Source organism: Berghia stephanieae, chromosome 5 (assembly GCF_034508935.2).
Source record: "Berghia stephanieae isolate SIO BIC M18660-M18661 chromosome 5, UCSD_Bste_1.3, whole genome shotgun sequence".
NCBI classification, from domain to species: domain Eukaryota; kingdom Metazoa; phylum Mollusca; class Gastropoda; order Nudibranchia; family Aeolidiidae; genus Berghia; species Berghia stephanieae.
This window is the reverse complement of record NC_088364.1, coordinates 16,188,825-16,211,324: the sequence shown is the minus strand read 5'-3', so window position 1 is coordinate 16,211,324 and position 22,500 is coordinate 16,188,825. Positions and strand designations below refer to the sequence as shown.

The window sequence follows — 22,500 nt, the reverse complement described above, 5'->3', positions numbered from 1 at the left end:
AAAGAGCAAAGAAAGCAAAGACATCTAACACATCCAATAAAAGTACAGTAGTTATTTAAGGACATGCGTTTCGACAAGATACTTTTTAAATGTTGGGTTTGAGGTAGATTCAAACCCCCCTTCCACCAATTCTCTTGCTTTTTCTCTTCGTTTATATGTCACATTTGAATAGACTTGTTGAATCCTTATCTTTCCGAATGCCAGTATAATCAGTGCTTGCTTTTCCAATACATATTTTCTGATATATACAGTTTCTTTCTCACATGCCATACAGAATAGCTGAAAGTCGCGGATATATAAAAGATTGGCATGCTCTAAAATGTTTGAACAAGATGAAAAAAGAGGCATTTAAAAAAAATCCTGCCCCCGGAAACAAGCTGCTACTTGCAAATATACAATATTGTCGGGTTGAGGTCTTACCCAAAAAGATCAGGTGCCCTGATGAAGAAGTTTGGTCATAAAAATATGCGCTAAACTCAAAATGAATAATTGATCACACAATTCATACAATCTAACCTGTATAAGACAACCATCAGCTGATGCAACTAGCTTTTTGAGTTACCGGCTGAATCTTTTTTCTTTACTTTAACTATGAGATTTGAACACGTTTCTCTGGTGACCAATTTCATCTAGAATAATAGTGGATGCTTACTTTATATATATATATATATCCGGAGTTGATAATTTTCAAGAGATGACTTGGCAAAGAATTAAAATTGTTAAAAAACCTCAGAGTGATTTGTGATTGGAAATAAATTATTGTTTAAAAACACAGATACTGCCAGACATGAAAGATGAATATATATAATATTTATTTTATTTATTTATTTATTTATCTTTTTATTCATTTATTTATTTATTATCTCGTTGTACTCGATATAATGTGAAGGAGCATAACGAAAAATATTGTTTCATACTTTTTTGGAAATTTATTCTTATCTTATCTCAATCAAGGCTGAATAAAGGATTTATCTTTTAAATGCCTTTTATAATGGCACATTTGTTATGTAACATATATAGACAAGCTTTACAAATCTTTTAATGTAATGTTAAATATTCTATATGGCATTGTTTTGTTGAAACTAGCAACTTTATACCCACGCAAATCTCATAAAAATTAGCTCGCTATCAAACAATATTTGTAATTGGTTCAAAGAAAATGCATTTTATTTTTGTGTGTCAGCATTTACAGACCATTAGCATAAAGTAAAGTCTTTGAGAGCTTTGCAAAGCACATCCTGCATGGACCTTATGCTGAAATATGCAAGAAAAAAGTAGTTTTTAGAAAATTTGATTGAGCTGCAGCTTAAAATGTTCAAAATGGAAAATTCCTCCAAAGAAGTGTCAAAGTCCTCGACTTCTTGCATTTCAGAGAGGTTGTCTCATTGTCTCATTTTTGTATTTTGATTTTGCCTGTTAAGCTGCAAGCAATTTTAAAACCTGAATTATTTTTTGAAATAACCCTCATGCACTATACAGTCTTGAACTGTTGAATCATTATGTGCATGTAATCTTTTACTGCAAGGTAAAAGGGAACTTATTCACATAGGCAACATACAAGGTAATCTTCACTGCATTATAGTTTTGAAGAATTGTTGCAAAAACTCACCCGCTATCAACTCTCCTCTCGGTGAATATCCTTATCAAGAATTCAGCTTCTTCATGTGGGTGAAATGTGCTCGGAATAATGACATAGGTACCTGGGTCTAACTCAAAACGTTTTGTAACTTCCCTGTAGTATACATACTGACCAGATCGACGTGTTAACAACAATGCATCTCTTGGAGCTCTTGAATCACTTAGTGGTTTGCGGTAGTTATTTTTCAACTGGGGAAGATTGTCAATATGAGGAAAAATAAAAATTAAATAAAATAAATGGGGGACTATGACTTGTTAAAACTTAACATTAGACTGAATTGTTTTGGGCTAGACTAAATTGCTACATCTTATTTATTAACAAAGGAATGGGCCAGATTACTATTTTGACTTAGCTACTTTGCCTTTAAATACATTCTTATACATGTAATTCATTCTTATCCCACCTTGTAGACATCAAAACCAACAGCCACCTTCCCCGACACTTGAGCAGATTTCTCTTTCTCCATCAAGGACACAATAAGAGTGCAGTCATCTCCCTTGCCCAGTACCGAGTCAGGAATATCTAAAGTAACGAAGAACTGGGGATTCTTCCAGTACAGGCCTGCAATTGAAAGTATCACATGGCCATGGCTGGGTTAAACTACAAACAAAGTGACCATTTTGAAACTTGGTAAAATTGGTTATCATTCAGATCCCTCTGTCTACCCAAAAGTGATTGGGTAAGTCTATCTTTGAAAGGAGGAAGAAAGTTCTTTGTAGTAGACGAGCATCGCAAGCAGAGAGTAACAAGCAATTATTGTTAATGTCTGCTTTATGCTACAACATCTGAGATAAACTACAGCTTACAGCTCTGTGGGTCTTACGGCCCAGAAGGAGTGTTAGTCAACAACAAGAATATAACATTTGATTAATGTAAGGATATTATATTTGTAATCTAATAGGTGGTGGAATGAGTTCAAACTACGCCTACCAATCACTTCAGGTGGCCCTGAAATTACGCGCTTATATTTCACAACGCCATCTATTTTAAAACTTGTTTGGCTGGGTCAAGACATTGTGAAAAATGCATCTGATCTAGAAGGTCAATAAGTTCGGCTGGTGGGCATGCATTGTAGATATCTATGGTTTAAGCTCATGTAGGTACTATTTCATGACAAGTAACTCTATCCATGAGTCAAGGACTACTTCTCTTAAATAGATTCCATTGAATTTTGTGAAAGTGAAATCAGTAGACATGATAAACAGTCACCAATTTGTCGGGAGAACAGAATTTTTAAGGCACAGAGAATTGTAAACCCAAATGCACACAATAAAGATGTAAGCTTCTTGAATTTGGGTTTTTTTTTTTTTTTTTTTTTCTATTTGTTTTTTTTTTTTTTTTCTTTTTTTTTGGGGGGGGGGGGGGGGGGGGGGGGGGGGGGGGGGGGGGGGTGGGGGCAGGGCGAGAGGTCGGGGAATATTGCTACATTAGGATTATGAAATTACTCTTTGACAAACGAAGTGCTAATTTTTCTACACTGATCTGTTTATAGTCATAGTTATCACTTGCTTTATGGCTTAACCTCTCTTCTAATGTAAGACGTTTTATTGGATATGGGGCCTGGGTAGATTTTCGATAGATATACAAACCTGATTATGGAAGCATAATTTCAATATTTTATTTTTAAAAACTTGTTCAAAAATTAGATATGTTTGGGTCCAGACTAAATGAATTCCTTCATTGAAGAGTACATTTTTTTAAACATCAAAAGAAAAAAAAAATCTGAGCCATTTTATTATTATACATGTTTCCAAATAATATAATTACCGTTTATGGAGATAAGATTGCATATTCTTTAATTATACTAGCAAACACTATCCGTCCCCTGACAAGACTCACGTTCATGTGGAGCATTGCCACAGCCACCAGCAGTGACTCCTCGGATCCAGGCATCATGGTAGACTGTTACATTCCACATTTGTTTCTGGGGTTCATAGGCCCTTCCATCATGCTAGCAGTTTCAATTGACGATTTAAATGGGAGGAAAAGGGTTGCGATTGAGTTGATAGAAATGAGATCTTAAAAATGGAAATAAAATGAGCCAAAGGATAAAAGAACAAATATGTCCTTATGTTAATTGTGAATTTACTCTGAAATATGAAATTAATAATAATTTTTAAAAAGCATGTTGTACCAATTGATGAAACACTTTGAGTATTATACTGAACACGGTTTATCCTTAAAATCATTACTGTTAGATCTGCAGCATATTATAACCAATTCTATTATAAGGGCAATTATGATCTACAGTAATTTACATTTACTAAAAAAGCGTTAAAGATCTTAAATGCATACCAACTTCCTCTGACATACCTCATCGTCAGCTATCTCAGACAAGAAAGAATCCGGTTGTAGATGGCAGAGTTGAAGAGCATCAAACTCAAACACAAAGTCTTCATAACTCATCCTGATATGAAATCAAAATAAAATGATAAGGAGTGTTGATAAATATACAAATAAAGCTGGATAGTAGATATGATGATGACGAGGCTATACACGGAAACTCATATTGTGAAAAGATAACAAAAGATGGTAACTGTGGGATGAGAATGAGAGGTGGTGAAATTAATATTAGGTCTTTCAAAGTAAATAACTAATTAGAACATGAAATAGAGCTTCTTAATTTAGCAGAAAGGGATTTTTATAAAAATAGGTTCAAAGTATATATATATATATATATATATATATATATATATATATATATATATATATATATATATATATATATATATATAGTGTGTGTGTGTGTGTGTGTGTGTGTGTGTGTGTGTGAGTGTGTGTGTGTATTTGTGTGTCTCTCTGTGTATGTGTGAGTGTTTAACTTTTTGTTGTTTTCTTTTGTTATTTGTTTTTGTTTTAGATTAGATTTGGGTATTGGTGTTGCATGCAATGGCTTCAAAGTATCAGTCCATTGAGAAACCAATAATCTTATAATTATATTGTTTTTGGAACCATTAATTTACCTACCAAAACTCCCCATCCTCTTTTCTAGTAAATCGGAGCTGATCTCGAAGCTCTGGGGCTAAATAATTCATCTCTGGGGAACTGAAATCAAGACATATTTTAATTTTATATTTGGAGAATACCTCCAGTCAAGAAAAAATAAAACAATAAAATGAAAATGAAAAAAAAAATTAAAACATGTAAGGCAGGTTGTCTATATGATATTATATTTTGTATATTTTTAATTTAACAATAATGTGCCGACCCTTTAAAACAACTCCTCAAGGGGGGGGGGGGGGGGGGGTTAGATATCCTATCCTTAATTTTCTTATTGAAAACTCGGGGAAAACTATCAATCAGAATCTTAAAATTTGTTTTCAATCTATAGTGAGGCCCAGAGCTAGCTACAGTAGAGATACCATATGTGTCTCAATGGCAGGAAGGAATAGTATTACTTCATTACTCTCTCTCTCTCTCTCTCTCTCTCTCTCTCTCTCTCTCTCTCTCTCTCTCTCTCTCTCTCTCTCTCTCGCTCGCTCTCTCTTTCTCTCTCTCTCTCTCTCTCTCTCTCTCTCTCTCTGCCAGTAGTCTTACTTGTCTGACCAAGGACCTTTCCACTCTCCTCGGCCCCAAGGGTTTCTGAGACGTAATAAATTGACCACACCCCTTCCTGTGGGTATCTGAGTGAAAGTAAAATTGCGCAATGTAAAAAAAATGAAGGAAGATAAAAGAAGCATCATATTCTCAAGAAATTCAGAAATTTACGGTTTGGTGTGGTGAAAAAATAAACTAACTCTGAACGTAAATAAATTAATGACTTTAGGAGATTAAAATTCGTTCATCTACCATTTCACGTACATAATGAAAAAGTGGACGTGGTGACAGAATATAAGTATCTGGAAATAACAATTGATGTCAAGTTTAAATTTAAGACTCATGCAGAGATAATTTTTAAGAAGATCATCCAAATATTAAGCAAATAAGATGACTTAGCAAATTTTGAAGTGAGAAAACATTGAAACTGGTCCACAACAAGAGTATCATGACTAAATAGTCAATAATATATAATACAGGTACAAGAAGAATTCTCCAGTCAAAGCCACAAAGACATTGACACTCGAAGCTAAAAAGTAAATCAAGACTCAAAAAAAAGTTGAGTTTGCTTACCTGATGAATGCCAGTTACACTATAAGCATGACCCATATATAACCCATTGTTCTTGAGGATTTCTGCTTGTCTGGCATTGTTGGGTCTCTGAAAATAAAGATTCAAAACATTGAGGTGATAGCGGTTCACAAAATGTCGTCAGTAAATGGCTAAAAAAGCAGTGTCAACCTTTCGCTCAATTAGCACAGATATTAATTTTGCGGTTTTATGTTACAGTTCACTCTAAATAAAGCATTAAATAAGGGTAAACTATGCTAATGTGATACACTTAGTTTACTGAGATGAAAATTCGTTTTCACGATAACCTAATGAGACACTCCCTTTTATTAAAATACTTATTAAATTCCTTTTCAGAATATGTGGGAATAAAGGGAGTGAACTGTATTTGTTTGCTTCAGTGATGATAAAAATGACAATGCTAATTCCACATGCTTGCTTAATTACTTTCCTATGACCACATGACCTCTGACAGTACAGGCTGTCAGATCTGCACAACGATATTTCTATGGATCTACATCATTGTCTTCCTTTCTAGCTGCTGACAGCTGAACACGTTTTTTTTTAGTATTTCAGACAAGGCCTCGTCTCCATTTCTACCTCCTCACTTTCTCACCCCACATGCATTTCATTGCAAATTAGCCAGGCAAAAAATAATAAATTTCAATAAAACCTCAGTGTTCTTAGTTCAAACCATCCTTAAGAATTGTTCGCTTTTTTTTTCTTCTTTTATACCATTGGAAAGGCTAATAAATGAACATAAAAAGTGTGACCAATCATTTAAAAAAGGTATTATGTCAAGGAAAACCAGACGCCAAAATAAGTATTTAAAGTTAAACGACAAGAATTGTAAAAATCTATTTTTCATTAGTTTAAGACAATAGTCCATTCTCAAAAAAAAAACCCACAAAAGCTTGTTCCAAGTCTTCAATTAGCATATATATCAGCCCGCTTTTGGTGTGATGGGCCATACATGTGCAGTTATAAAAGCCCACTTCCAATATTTCATCAACATCACTGTGCTTCATAATACAGTATTTTTTCAGTACAATTTTCCAATAAGGCTCCCTTTTTGGACAAACATTCTTTAAATATAACTATGTCAATGTTCATAGCCATGTACTCGTGCACACCAAACTCGAGTGATTAGCCCTCACTCTGTTCAATATATGATATTCTTGCTAAAATTGTGAATGTACTTAATAATTTGTCTTTATATAATAGTAGTTATCTATTCTATTTATCGGATCGAATAACTTAAAGTAAGCAAATGAGAAATAAGGACTCAATATTCATAGTGGCCTGAACTTGCGACCAGTCAGTTTGACTCATTTTGCTATAACAGTAACTATTGTGAAATTACTAAATTAATTAATACTACAACATATCTCATAGCTGGTTATGAGTTTCTCGCTCTTTTTAGTCCTTTCGAGATAAGCTATATAAAATTTTAACTGTTTAGATGATTCAGATGAGTTGAAAAACATTAGCAGCACAGCTATTCAAAAATTGCAAGGAAGCCAATACTTTCATCTCCTTTAAATTACAAATATAAATTATGTCACTTGTACAATGTATGTCATTTGTTCCACTCACATAGATACAAGCACCAATCATTGACTTCATGCTGTGAGACTTTGACAGCAAGTTGTAGAGGTCAGGGGGAACTTCCTGTTTCTCTGTGATATTTACAACCTCTGAGATGCCACCAGACATGTCTACCAGAGCATCCTGGATTTGTCCACCATCCAAACCCTCGTAGCTACCGTGAAGTCTGTAGACAAATATGTGTGTGTTGAAGCTTTTTTAAGTATATGATGACCCCCCCCCCCCCCCCCCCCCCCTTCTTATCATTTTCACTGCTTCATTTGTTTAGAGCAAATAATTAAAAGCTAGGTGAATATTGACAATGCAAAATCTCTCTCTCTCTCTCTCTCTCTCTCTCTCTCTCTCTCTCTCTCTCTCTCTCTCTCTCTCTCTCTATGTGGTCTAGTGATATGACACGCGCTTTTGGATCGGAAGGTCCTGGGTTTGAGCCTTGCTCGGCGCATAATTGAGTCCTTGGAAAAGACTCTTTACTCATATTCTCTCACTGTACTCAGGTGTAAAATGAGTACCTGGCCGTTAACAGCGTTGTCTCTGTCCGAAAAAATTGTAATATCGCCTAACAGGCGTCATGTCTCGCCTACATGTTATGTGTTGCTGTTGGTCAGGGACCCCTTGTAAAGATATTGCGCTATATAAAAGCTCATGTTTTTAATTTCTATCTCTCTCTCTCTCTCTCTCTCTCTCTCTCTCTCTCTCTCTCTCTCTCCTCTCTCTCTCTCTCTCTCTCTCTCTCTCTCTCTCCCCTCTATCCATCTATCTCTCTCTAAACCCTCTCCCATTTCTCTTTCTTATATAATATTTTAAAAAGTTAAAATAGAGGATAAAACACACAAACAGTACTCAACTTTTTGGTAAAATGAGCTATACATAAAATAATTCAAGTGGAATTTTGTTCAACTTCTACAATTTTGTTTCAAGCATTCGCTATCTTCAGGAGTGTGTATGTGAGTGTGTGTGTGTGTGTGAGTGTGTGTGTGTGTGTGTGTGTGTGTGTGCGCGTGCGTGTGTGTGGGGGGGGGGGAGAGGCAAATTAAAAAAAAAAATTTATCTATTCCACATTTCTATTCAATAAACAAGTCTAAAATTTGATTTTTCAAAAAGTAAATTACAAGATGGTAATAAGTTGATAAGAATCTTTTTTTTTTTAATCAACCGATCAGATAAAGATATGCCTTAATGGTTGCACTTATCGTCTATTCTCGAACCACTAATTTTGACAAATATTTTTTGAAATAAAATGAGTACATACTTTGCATATGCCTTTTCCAGCAATGAAGGCCAAAACTCATTGGGCCTCTCTTTATTGCTACAAAAGATGAGACTGTGTCCATCTGTAGGGAGATAATCGTCAACAATAATCTCTATCCATTTGCCATACCACCAAAAGTTGAATCGGAACATGCCTGGAAAAAATAGTACAGACTATAGCCCTAATCTGAAAATATGTTTTTAAAAAATAATCAAATAAACAGGCAGAGGAGTAAATTTTAATGATAACGACAACGAAAACAAAACAATAATAATTATAATGGTAATAACAATAACAATAAATAAATGATGATGATTATGATGGTGATGATGATGATAACGTTGATATGATGATGAAGATGATGATGATGATGATGGTGCCAATAACAACAATAATAATAATAATAATAATAATAATAATAATAATAATAATAATAATAATAATAATAATAATAATAATAATAATTTTAATAATGATAATAATAATAATAACAATAATAATAGTAATAATAATAATAATAATAATAATAATAATAATAATAATAATAATAATAATAATAATAATAATAATAATAATAATAATAATGAGAAAAGAAGTGAATATTTCTACTTTCAGTTTCAATAAAATCATATATGTGTGTTGTAGTATTATATCATGAACATACACAATAAGCGGAATGTTTAGGTTTTGATGTGCTTTTTCTACCTAAACAGCACAATCAACATTACCATAGGAATCATCATCATCATCATCATCATCATCATCATCATCATCATCATCATCATCATCATCACCATCATCATCATCATCACGATCATCTTCCTAGTCTTATTTATTTCTAGTTACCTGTATACCTCCCTTCTTCGAAACCTTGATCCATGGGCAATACCCGCTGGAACAACTTGTTGTGTTCTGTTGCCAACAACGCAGAAGCCGCAATGAACCAACAGTTGCCTATAAATAAAATTGATACAAAGAGTAGAAAGATTCATAATGCACTTCTAGGACTTGTGTCATGTCCCATGATTTATTTCCCTCAAAACCTCAAAACCTGCCCTTCAGAGTTACAAGGCCTACGAAGCCAGAGTTTACAGAATCACGTACAATAGCTTATATATAGATAGTTCGAAGATGACGTCACTCAGGTCTTTGTTATTGTTATTTTTGCCATCCGCGTTTATGAATAATGCTCACTGAACTGTATTAACCTGACTATAAACGTTCATGGATACACACAGTTTTGTGTGTTGTTCCGTTATACTTCGGGATGGCAATTTTATGAGCTTCTTAGCCAAGCGCATACTATCATATATATATATATATAATATATATATATATATAATATATATATATATATATATATATATAGTCAGGTTAATACAGTTCAGTGAGCATTACTCATAAACGCGGATGGCAAAAAACAACAACAAAGGCTGGAGTGACGTCATCTTCGAACTATCTCTCTCTCTCTCTCTCTCTCTCTCTATATATATATATATATATATATATATATATATATATATATATATATATATATATATATATATATATATATATACTTGCGATCAAAAGAAAGTATATACATTAAAAACCGTCGTTACTTTTTTTATCTGTTGGCGTAGGCTAATTATTTTCCACTGAGTTGTTTACCATTAGCCTTTCTGTGTACTGATAGTGACAGTTGATGTTTTTGTTTTTGACCTGAAATTCACTCACCACGTCGCGCACGTGCTAAAATGACCTTTTAGCCCCTACTTTGGACAGGAATTGTGTAGATTATATATTTTTTTGCCATCCGTGTCTTCTTGAAACATTTTCAAGGCAGGAAAACTCGATGGAAAATACCATCCATTAATCTACGCGATGCCACGACTTAGTTAAGAACAACATGCACGTGCCATTGGTCATCTTCAAGGTGGACAGTCTGTGATCAATGTCGCAAGAATGCTTAATATCACAAGGAGAACTGTATATTCGTTAGTGGATCGATTTGAAATGACACAAACGGTAAGAGGCTAACGTATGTGTGTGTGTGTGTGTGGGGGGGGGGGGTGCTTTGCATGTCAAGGTTAAAGATATATGTTTGTACATCACACATACATGAGTACATTTAAGTTGTTATAGATAGTTCGAAGATGACGTCACTCAAGCCTTTGTTATTGTTTTTGCCATCCGTGTTTGTGAGTTGTTCTCGCATACTATCTTTACCACGTGTATCATTATTGTAATCTTTCAATCAATTTAATATTAAGGGCATTCAAGGGATGTTATCCTATTTCGCCCTATACCATATGTTACGTTATGTTATGTTATGTTAACTACTAACAGTATTCACCCCAAATTTGAGAAAAGACGCATACCTAGATATCCTTGGTCAAGGTCATGACGCCGGGCTTCACCGTAGATAAACTTGGGATTCTTACACAAGTCCTGGAATGCCAACAAAAAGTATGAGAGAGAGAGAGAGAGAGAGAGAGAGAGAGAGAGAGAGAGAGAGAGAGAGAGAGAGAGAGAGAGAGAGGGGGGGGGGCGAATTAAAAAATAATCAAGAAAAAGAAAAGAAAAGTAGGCGTGCAAACGACGTAGGAGGAGAGGAAGTGAGTTGCGGAAAGCTCTCGGGTTCCAGTCTTTGTGGGAACAGATAATTTTACATTTAAATAAATCTTAATTAAAAGCAAGTTTGACTCATGCCTCTCTCTTCTTCTTCTTTATATTAAATTTGAGACGTCCTGTCTCATTCATAGAATCAATTCGTAGTAGAGAACATTAACAATAAATAAATAATGGAATTCATATATTCGGCATATTGTCCGAGAATGATTTTATTCCCTTTGGGATCCCAAAGGGAATAAAATCATTCTACGGACAATATGTCTATTGACGACGTGGATGGAAACCACAGAAACATGTGTTTCGGCCACATATAGTTGATTGACCCCATTGATATTTTATATTAGCTCTAACCTACATTATCGAGCTCTCTCGTACCTACAAATACACACCAACATTCATAAATATATATATTACACACACACACACACACACGCATATTATATATATATATATATATATATATATATATATATATATAATATAAATAAAGACATCAACTTCATGACACAACATTATAAACATAGCCTACATAACCTTGTTTAAAAAGCCTTATGCAATTATTCAGTCTGAAGACATTTCCTGAAAGATGACAAATTGTCACAAAACTTTGTCGGAAAAGAAAAAGGAGAGAATGAATAAAAGTTGGGCAAGTGATGGGGCCAAACCTTTAAAGACACTATTTAGAAAAGAGAGAAAAGGGTTAAGTGAGGAGATGACTTTCAAAAACCGTTGGGTCACCACCAGAGAAAATTTGAATTTTTTAAACCACTCACGATATTGTTCTATGAGGCAAACAAGACACGATTTTCCTCTTTAAGTCATGAAAAAAAAAACCACCAGATAAATAAATAAATTGCAGTTTTCTCTGAATGTTGAAAATGCAACTTAACAGTTCTAACAGGTTTTGAAAGTCACCTCCTGAAGTGTGTAAATAATATTATGCATCAAAAATTAATATCAAAACAAATAGACAACAACAAAAAAAAACAAAAAAAAACAACAACAACAAAAAAACCCCAGAAAAAACACAACAAACAATAATATATACATTTTGAAAAAAAGCAAACAAAACAAACAAACAAATAAAAATCATATTAAATTCAAATCATATTTTTAAAAAAAAACATATTTGACGAAAATTACCGTTGGTCTTTTCCACACGATGGCACCAGGAAATCTATCTGACTTCATTCTGCCCGAGGGATAGATGGACTGCATGTGTGGGGGAAAGTGGGGGTCGGCGAACAAGGCCCGTGCCTTGAGGAGTTCCTCTTGGAGGGAATCGAAATCTTGCGCCGTCTTCATCTTGGCGCCAGGCAAACCACCAGAGGTCCGTCGGCTCTGGAATGAGAATGAGATTTGGTGGGAATATTTTACAAGTTGAGGGTCATCATCGATTTGAAATAAAACAATTCTGACAACAACAAAATCAACAATAATAATAAAGTATTCTTCTATAGTGCTAAATGCCTAAGCCTCAAAGCGCTTTACAATATTAACATACCAGAATCACACCCGTATCGTGCCAAACAGACTCATAGATACATTAATTCCCCATAAACAGTTCATGTTGATGTCAAAATGACTAGTGTTTAATCTAAGTAATAATAATAATAATAATAATAATTATAATAATAATAATAATAATAATAATAATAATAATAATAATAATAATAATAGAACTTTATTGTCCAAAGAAATGGAAATCCATTTCGGTTTACATTGATGCCAATATAAAATACAATTAGGCCTACAGTAAAATGGACTTATACACATTGCACATCCCACAATCCCATAGGCTACATACACATGCACACACGACTAAAGTAGAAACAAACATTACTTCATCGTATAGAAGGAAACATGAATAGATGATAACAAAACAAATATATAATCGTCAAGATGGTGACGTTGGTGATGATGTTCATGACTACTACGGGAGCAATGATGATGATGATGATGATGATGATGATGATGATGATGATGATGGTGATGATGATGATGATGATGATGATGATGATGATGATGATGATGATGATGATGATGATGATGATGATGATTTTTCGTATTGTTTTGTTTTGTTTTGTTTGTCGTTTGTTTTAGTTTTGCTTTTGTTATTGTTAGTGTTGTTGTTGTTGTTGTTTTTATATATCCTTTTCTTATTAGTTTGCTTCTTTCTTTTATAAAATTATCATTTCTTTTCTGAAAACCTAACTTTGTTTCCAGCAAAGTCGACCGGTGTTTTAAAAAAGTAATAGTTGAAGAATACAAGATTCTTAAACTCTTGCGTTTGACCTTCGTAACCCACATGATAAGATTCTTGAACAAGTTCGAACAAGTTCCCAACGTCGCTGCGCGATCTTGAGACCGCGGGTTTGAAACGTGTTCGAAATCTCAAAAGCAGGAGTTCAAGAATTTTATTATCATATCCGGCGGCGTGACGTCATCATAGTATATTATAATGGTGCCAAGATCAGAGATATGAAAACAATCTTACATCCACTAGAGAACGAATCAAGATGACGTCATTCAGCTATTTGTTTTTATTTTCAGACCGCCAAATTTCTCACTGAAATAAATAATCAAACTATAATAATATACCTACGTCAAGGTTACGTTTAAGATTACGCATAGTTTTGAATGTTGGTATGTTGGCGGGCAAATGTGGGTATTTTACATAAGCGCATAGCATTAATAAGAAAATGTACCCCCCCCCTTCTCTCTCTCATCATCATCATCATCATCATCATCATCATCATCATCATCATCATCATCATCATCATCATCATCGAGCTTAATGTACACGCAAATAATCGACTGCCCTCGGCATTCCAAAGAGAATCGTTCACAAAATTTTGAAATAATAAAAATAACTTATTTGTTTTCTTAAAAACTGCAAGTCGTCCAAACACCGCACTCAAATGGTCGCTTCAAGCTCAAGTTCAAGTCCTCGTTTCATCTTCTATTGTAAAGACACTTTGGTATTGCTTATTCAAAATATTGCATTTTTCTGTGGTGTCTGTTGCCTGTGATCCGCCAGACCTTTGTAATACAGAAATGCTTGTCACGTCTTTCTGTTTTGTTCGTATATATTTTCAGAAACAACTGGCTTGCTAAGAAGCGATTTGAATTGAAGATGGCACGTGCAGGGACGGCTGGTAATATTGGGCAGGGTGGGCAAATACCAGCCTGTTTTTTTCAAGTTATAAGCTGTATTACCAGGTCCGAAATAATCTAATTTAAATTAGATAATTTTAAAAGTTAGTACTTAAACTTGATACTTCGTACTGAAATTAATTTGTATGTATTTTTGATAGATTGCGAATCACCATGCACCCCGTAATGCATAAACCAGGATACGCTCCTGTTCTTTTTTATCACCCCCCCCCCCCCCTTTCCCAACCACTCCACTCCGCCCACATCGTCATCTCATCGTCACGTCGCCTGACGGTGATTTTGCTGTCTGGCCTCTCTAGTTCTAGGTCGGGCTAATTCAAATGAGCCCACCTTATAAACCAGTGAGCACTAAATAGAGATTTGGCAAACGAACTTTTTTTTATTTATTGCCTTACTTGTGCTGGTACCATTGATGTAATAACATTGGGAAGGTTCCAGTATTGAATTAAATGTATCAATTTACTAATATTATATCAAGTTAGTATTAACTTGTGTTGTTTTAATATATTTGTTTATCCATTTAAATTATCTCTTTTTTTCTCGTTTTCTTTAGTGCTTCTCAAAATTCATTTATTTAAATTGTTGTCTTATTTGTTTGTTTTTTTTTTTTTTTTTTTTTTGTTTTTTTTTTTTTTTTAAACAAATTAATTTGTTCCTTTTTAAAAAAACATTCTTAAAGTAATTACCGCTGTATTTTTATTGCCAGACTAAATATTTTTGCAAAACAATGTATTTTCTATTGCATTCCCTCTAATAAAACACTTTTATTCAGAAGTCACGACTAAATAAATATATAAAATACAACCCCACCATTTTGGTTTACTCAAAAATTGAATTAGTATACGAGAAATACTCTTCTGAGAAAGGAGAGAGTTGAATTCTAAGTTATAGAGGAAATAAAGACGTTTAAAGGAAGGTGGGCAGATTCCGTACTTGCCCGTCCTGAAGCTAATACATACATAATAGTTCGCGATGAAGAATCGGAAGCTAGGGGTTGGTTGGGTAAGGAGTAAAGATAACACGGTCGTTATTGTTATAGTCTAACGAATGCATGAGGAGAGATTGGTAGCATTATTTAATTTGTCTTAATTGTATTGTATGAATTATTGGCGAAAGCCTAAGATTAAGTAAACTTTGTTTTTAATTTGTCTTTTTTTGACTATGGAACTGATACTTGTCATAGCAGACCTGCCTACTTGAAATAGGAAAATAAAAATCGTAGTTTTCAGGGTTAATAAAATGGTAGATATTTTAACTATCCTTTAAAAAAATCACCGGAATTTTCGTCTATTAAGGTATCAAATTTTAAAAAACGAGAAAAACGGATTGGAAACGTAATAATGATGGTGATGGTGGTGGTGGTAATAGTGATGGTGGTGGTAGTAATGATGATGGTAATATTATTATTATTATATTATTATTATTATTATTATATATTATTATTATTATTATTATTATTATTATTATTATTATTATTATTATTATTATTATTATTATTATTATTATTATTATTATTATTATTATTATTATTATTATTATTATTATTATTATTATTATTATTATTATTATTATTTATTATTATTATTATTATTATTATTATTATTATTATTATTATTATATTATTATTATTATTATTATTATTATTATTGTACGTATTGGTGGTATTACGATTGTTGTATTTTTTGTGGTTATTAATGGTAACAATTTATTGTTTGGTTCCATTTACCATTTTTTTCCACTTTCATGTATGTTGTCATCAAAGTGTATGATTTAATGGCGAAAGCCTAAGATTGAATAAACTTTGTAATATCGTACGGTAATCATCATTGTCGACGACATCGTCGTTGCCATCATTATCATCATCATTAACAACAACAACAACAACATTAACAACAAATACTACAATAGCAATAAAAACAATATCAACATCATCATATAATTTTCGTCATCGTCTCCACAACTATCATTCTAACCAACAGCACCACCAAAACCACTACCATAATTACATCTTCCCTCACCGTCTCCTCTTCCTCCTCCTCTTCCTCCACCACCACCACCATCGCTACCATTATTCCAACTGCTACCACCACCGGCACAATCATTCTAACCACCAAGAGAGCAGTAAAAATGATGCAATTTGAGCTCTGAATGAAACTCGAGTCATATCGCGGTTGTTGCTTCTCGATGAAAAATTTAAAGTTACTACGTACTTCTGAAAATGTAACAGAAATATCAATCTCGCCGTTGAGGGATTAAAGCATCTCTTTAATTTTTCGAGTGAACGAAATGGGCTTGTATTGTCAAGGTGTTGTCGCATTTTGTCTCGTCGCTTTATTTTTTTGTTGTATTCTCTTTCGTGATTCCTTTTTGATTACGTTTGGAATAATTAAAATCTACTGGTATTGTCCTTTCATTGTGAATGTGATTATTTGTGGTTGAAATATTTTATTTTTTTTAAAGTTGAAATATATAATATATATATATATATATATATATATATATATATATATATATATATATATATATAATATATATATATATATATAATATATATATATATATATATATATATGTATATATATATATATATATATATATATATATATATTTATATATATATATATATATATATATATATATATATATATATATATATATATATATGACCGAATCATCTTTGCCCCACCACTATAAATAGGCTAGAACCGCCACTGGGCACGTGGCATACGCGAAGATGATAATTTCTTCAATCATTTCGCTTTTCAGACGAATTGACATTTCATAAAACAACAGACGTAATGTCAGAAATTGGGGATCATATCTACTGCAAAAAGTGAATGGGTGTGCGCAGATGCACAAAATAGCTTTAGGCCTATTGTCATCCGGATAAAACTAGTTGGCGACTGTAAATCTCTATAGAATGTTATGTAGCATCCATAGAATTAAACGAATGGGTAAATTCATTGGTAGCATCCCAACATTGTGAATATTATAATATTTCAGTAAGACGGGTCTCATCCACATTGCTCTATATAGAGGGCCTTGAGATAGTCCGTTAGCGAATTTCTAAATTATACGTTTCCAGACAGATTAATTGTGCGGTCTCGTGGTATGGCACTCGCTTTCGGATCGGAAGGTCCTGGGTTCGAGCCTCGCGCTCGGCGCATAGTTGAGTCATTGGAAAAGGCTCTTTACTCACATTCTCTCACCGTACTTATGTGTAAAATGAGTACCTGGCCGTTAACAGCGTTGTCTTTGTCCGAAAAGTTGTAATATCGCCTAACAGGCGTCATGTCCCGTCCTACATGTTAAATGTTGCTGTTGGCCAGGGACCTCTGTAAAGCGCTTGAGCACATTAGTGGATATTGCGCTATATAAAGCTCAATTTTTTAAAAAATTTAATTGGGGAAAAATGGATTCAACCGAGTGGGTCACCGGACATTTCTCTGTGTGACTTTTTCCTATGTTACTACATCAAAGACATTATTTATTCAGCGCTGACACTTGTGTTGGAACAATTACCACGAAAATAAGGGCTGTTATTGAATCCATCATACCACAAAAGCTACAGAACACATGGAGAGAACTCAAAGATACGTTGAATTTGCTTGTAGGTTGCCATAGCAACCACATTAGGGCGCATTGGGTAGAAGAAAACGCTAAACATTTATGTATTGATATGCTCACATTAAAATAATATTGGATGCAAAGTTTTTATGTTTAATACAGAATATCTTATTATATAGGTCTAGAAAATATTTTATGGACAGCTGCTTACGATCAAAGTTCCATGTGGTGGATACATTCCTATCTATCTGCCTTTTGGTGTGAATTTTTGCAAGCAGTGCAGGATTTCATTCTAGTCGCGGAAGGCTGGGTTCTGTTTTCTTTCTTGTACTAAACAAATTGTCTGGAATTGCATTCTATGATGCGGTAACTATCATTACGTGTTGACCAGGACATCTGATTTACATTAGATGGATAATAGTTTGTAATATATTTCATTGCGGTCTTCTGCATCTGTTTTCTTTTTCTGAACAGTAGTAAATAAATAAAACAAAACTTGGAAAATTATCTAAGATCTCGGAACATGGGCAATGAGAACAAATAACAAGAATTACCCGATACATCTGAGAGTTTGGCATATCTGCCGCCTAAACAAAATAATTTCTTAGATGTTTTGCTTGGTTGGATTTTTATAGAATTTTGTTATGAATGGCTATATGAAATCAGCATGATAAACTATTTATGTACTTTATACTGATTGAGCGAACTGCGTGCCATTCGACAAAATAATGTTTTTGAATGCTTCAATGACTTGTTGATTGATATATCCAGTGATATGCCGCATTGCTATGATTCTATAAATAATTAGAAATTATATACATCATATTACATTGTATATCACTATCATGCCAGCATTTTGATTCTCGTCAATGTTTAATTGAGCATAAACCTATAAATCATCGTCAATGTCATTATCATCATCGTCTTCGTCATCATCCCCCAAAAATCATAAATATTATCATCATCATCATCATCATCATCATCATCATCATCATCATCATCATCATCATCATCATCATCATTAGCAGCAGAAGCAGCAGCCGCCGCAATAGCGACAACAGCATCACTATCATCATGACCACAATAATAATAATAATAATAATAATAATAATAATAATAATAATAATAATAATAATAATAATAATAATAATAATAATTTATATTATTATTATTATTATTATTATTATTAATATTATTATATATTATTATTATTATTATTATTATTATTATTATTATTATTATTATTATTATTATATTATTATTATTATTATTGTTGTTGTTGTTGTTGTCATTATTACTATTATTATAACTATAGGACCATAAGTATCATTAGCCACCTAAGTAAAATACTTCTGCGGCTTATACTAAACAGAATGAACCAAAAACCGAAGATACCCTGGTAGGAGAGCAATAACAGAATTTTGACAGAAAAATTCCTTCAACACCAAATAGAACTATTTCACAATTTCATAGACTTCCGAAAGCATTTGACATGGAATGGCTTGACGGTTTGTGGGATATACTACGCTTTTATGGGTTCGAAGAGGGTCTAATCCAAATAATCGAAGCACTCTATAGTCCTGCGTCAAGTGCAGTTCTCAACAACAACGAGTTTGGTGAGTTTTCCGGACAAATGTGGGCGTCAGAAAAGGCTGCATACTCTCATCAATGCTCTTCAACGTGTTTCTAGAGAAAATTATGAGTGAAGCTCCCGAAAATTATCAAACCTCTGTATCAATTAGCGGACGAAAACTGTGTAATTTGCGTTTTGCTAACGACATAGACCTCATGGCTGACAGCGAACAAGAACTACAAAGTACAACTGACTCACTTGCACATAAAGCAAGGCAATATGGCATGGAAATACGTACAGAACAGTCAGATACGGGTGGACAGCTGAAATGATGGACATGCAGGAATTTCAATCGATAATGACAAGCTCAAGGAAGTGTCAACATTTAAACACTTGGGTATTCTGCTAACGTGGGACGGTACAACTGATATTAAGGTTAGAATTGGAGCGTCAACAGCAACACTACCGAGAGTGACAAAAATATGGAAAAGGTCAATCAGTTTCGAAACTAAATTTAAACTACACAAATCACTGGTACTTTCCATTTTATATATGTGGCTGAGAGGCATGGACATTAACTGCGGAATTAAAGCGCAGTATCTTTTGACTTGAAAAGTTATCGAAAACTCCTGCGGGTGTCGTATGCAGAACACAGAACCAATAAAGACGTACTGGAAGAAGTGCAAGATTGTGCAGGACGACAGGAACCCCTCATCACCACATTTAGCAGAAGGAAACTGCCATGGTGTGGCCACAATATGAGGCATGAAGGTTTTGTGCATAACGGTGATGGAGGAAGAAGAAGAGGAAGACAAAGTTGAGATGGACAATATCGAGGAATGGACACGAATGAAGATGAAGGAACTCTTGGAGAAGAATGGCGGAAAGTAGTGAGATCTGCATCCCGTGTATCCCCCCGACGATTATCGTGGGATTAATGAATGAATTGTTATATTATTATTATTATTATCATCATCATCATCATCATCATCATCATCATCATCATCCTCATCCTCATCCTCATCATCATCATCATCATTATTATTATTATTATTATTATTATTATTATTATTATATTATTATTATTATTATTATTATTATTATTATTATTATTATTATTATTATTATTATAATTATTATCATTATTCATTATTATTATTATTATTATATTATTATTATTATTATATTATATTATTATTATTATTATTATTAATGTTATTGTTTGTTGTTGACATCATTATTATTTTCATTTTCACCATTATTATTATTATATATTATTATTATTATTATTATTATTATTATTATTATTATTATATATTATTATTATTATTATTATTATTATATTAGATAGAATGCGGTGTAATTGGAACATATTCAACAATGCAATTGTTCCAATTTAGGGTTTTGCGACGGTTGGCATTCTTCTTTTTCATAAATAAATAGATAAATAAATAAATAAATAAATAAATAAATAAATAAATAAATATAATTCTATCAAAATGAAAAGACTTGGCTACTCACCGCCATTGCTGTTGCAAATGTTCTACCTTTCTCTGATCATTTTAACGAAATCTCTTTTTGTACCAGATATAGATCTATATTATATTTATTTTAAAAATCTATGCCCCTCGAAGTGTTAATTCACTATGTTGCCCCAAAATGTTGACTGCCCTTCCGATTAAATCACTGCCTCGTCTACTTCGTTAAACCATATCAAGTAAGGACTAAGAACGGCAATAAATCACAGCCCAGTATTTCAAAATCATGATAGAAGTAGCCTATTTAACCATTTATATCAACACTTTCTACGAATAACCGAAGCACATCACTGTCGTGTTGTGCAGAGTGCACACTGAAATGATTCTTATTATCAGCGATGACACACCTCTGCCAAAATACAACATAAGCAGGTGTGTCTGTCTCTGCCTAGAGTATCCTATTGCAGTTGTTCTGTGTGTGTGCTTGTTTGTGTGTCATTTTCAGCTGATCGAACCCGAATGGTGACCAGTCGAGCAGAACGATTATGCAAGGGATGATTGTAATACTATATATTGGTGTGTATGTTTGTGTGTGAGTGTGTCATGTCCAAGTGTTTGTTTATGTTTGTGGTGTGTGTAATATACAATATATATATATATATATATATATATATATATATATATAAATATATATATAATATATAATAATAGAAGAGAGAGAGAGATGAGAGAGAGAGAGAGAAGAGAGAGAGAGAGAGAGAGAGGAGGGGGGGGAGAGGGGGGGGGAGAAAGAAGAGTGAGGCAATAGATTAAAATAAAAGAAAAATAATAATCAATATATAATAATTAAATAATAATAATAATAATAATAATAATAATAATAATAATAATAATATGATGATGATAATAATAATAATAATATAATAATAATAATAATAATAATAATAATAATAATAATAATAATAATAATAATAAAATAAAAGAAGAAGAAGAAGAAAGAAGAAGAAGAAGAAGAAGAAGAAGAAGAAGAAGAAAAGAAGAAGAAGAAGAAGAAGAAGAAGAAGAAAATTAATAATAATAGGTAATAATAATAATAATAATAATAATAATAATAATAATAATAATAATAATAATAATAATAATAATAATAATAATATGATGATGATGATGATGATGATGATGATGATGATGATGATGCTAAACATAATTCTATATTTGGAATTGTTTTAAGCCTATTACATCTAGTTGAAACTTCAAACGATGTTAGTCACAAGAAAGTAAGAAAGTAGACACTAATTGATAATAATTTACACTTGTTCACCACTTTAAATAATACAATTTCAGATCCATCAGTAAATTCAGTAAATTTGGTCATATTATTCTTCTTTTAAAAAAAAAATAATTTAATGGCATTCAAGGATCTGAAAGTTTCGCAAGGGCCAACCTACTATAACATTGTGATCGTCATTGTCATCGTATCATTTTGGCC

The 22,500-nt window shown here is 33.0% G+C and overlaps 1 protein-coding gene across 7 annotated transcripts in view; it reads right to left on the bottom strand.

Moving 5' to 3' along the window:
* LOC144972485 (calpain-8-like) overlaps positions 1-22,500 on the bottom strand; it is a 69,073-nt gene that overhangs the window by 12,630 nt on the left and 33,943 nt on the right. For 2 of the 7 annotated variants that reach the window (XM_078913756.1, XM_078913754.1), the window contains exons 2-13: positions 12,360-12,557; positions 10,964-11,033; positions 9,450-9,557; positions 8,604-8,757; positions 7,343-7,520; positions 5,750-5,836; positions 5,177-5,262; positions 4,607-4,684; positions 3,953-4,046; positions 3,479-3,590; positions 2,043-2,200; positions 1,610-1,827 (exon numbers count right to left, since the gene is read on the bottom strand). In XM_078913756.1, the coding sequence (XP_078769882.1) occupies positions 1,610-1,827; positions 2,043-2,200; positions 3,479-3,590; positions 3,953-4,046; positions 4,607-4,684; positions 5,177-5,262; positions 5,750-5,836; positions 7,343-7,520; positions 8,604-8,757; positions 9,450-9,557; positions 10,964-11,033; positions 12,360-12,521 (1,505 nt within the window). In that variant the 5' untranslated portion in view covers positions 12,522-12,557. Of the gene's footprint in view, positions 1-1,609; positions 1,828-2,042; positions 2,201-3,478; positions 3,591-3,952; positions 4,047-4,606; positions 4,685-5,176; positions 5,263-5,749; positions 5,837-7,342; positions 7,521-8,603; positions 8,758-9,449; positions 9,558-10,963; positions 11,034-12,359; positions 12,558-15,297; positions 15,342-18,171; positions 18,357-21,054; positions 21,477-22,500 lie in introns of those variants that run through there. The other 5 variants (XM_078913758.1, XM_078913759.1, XM_078913753.1 and 2 more) reach the window with 4 other exon arrangements.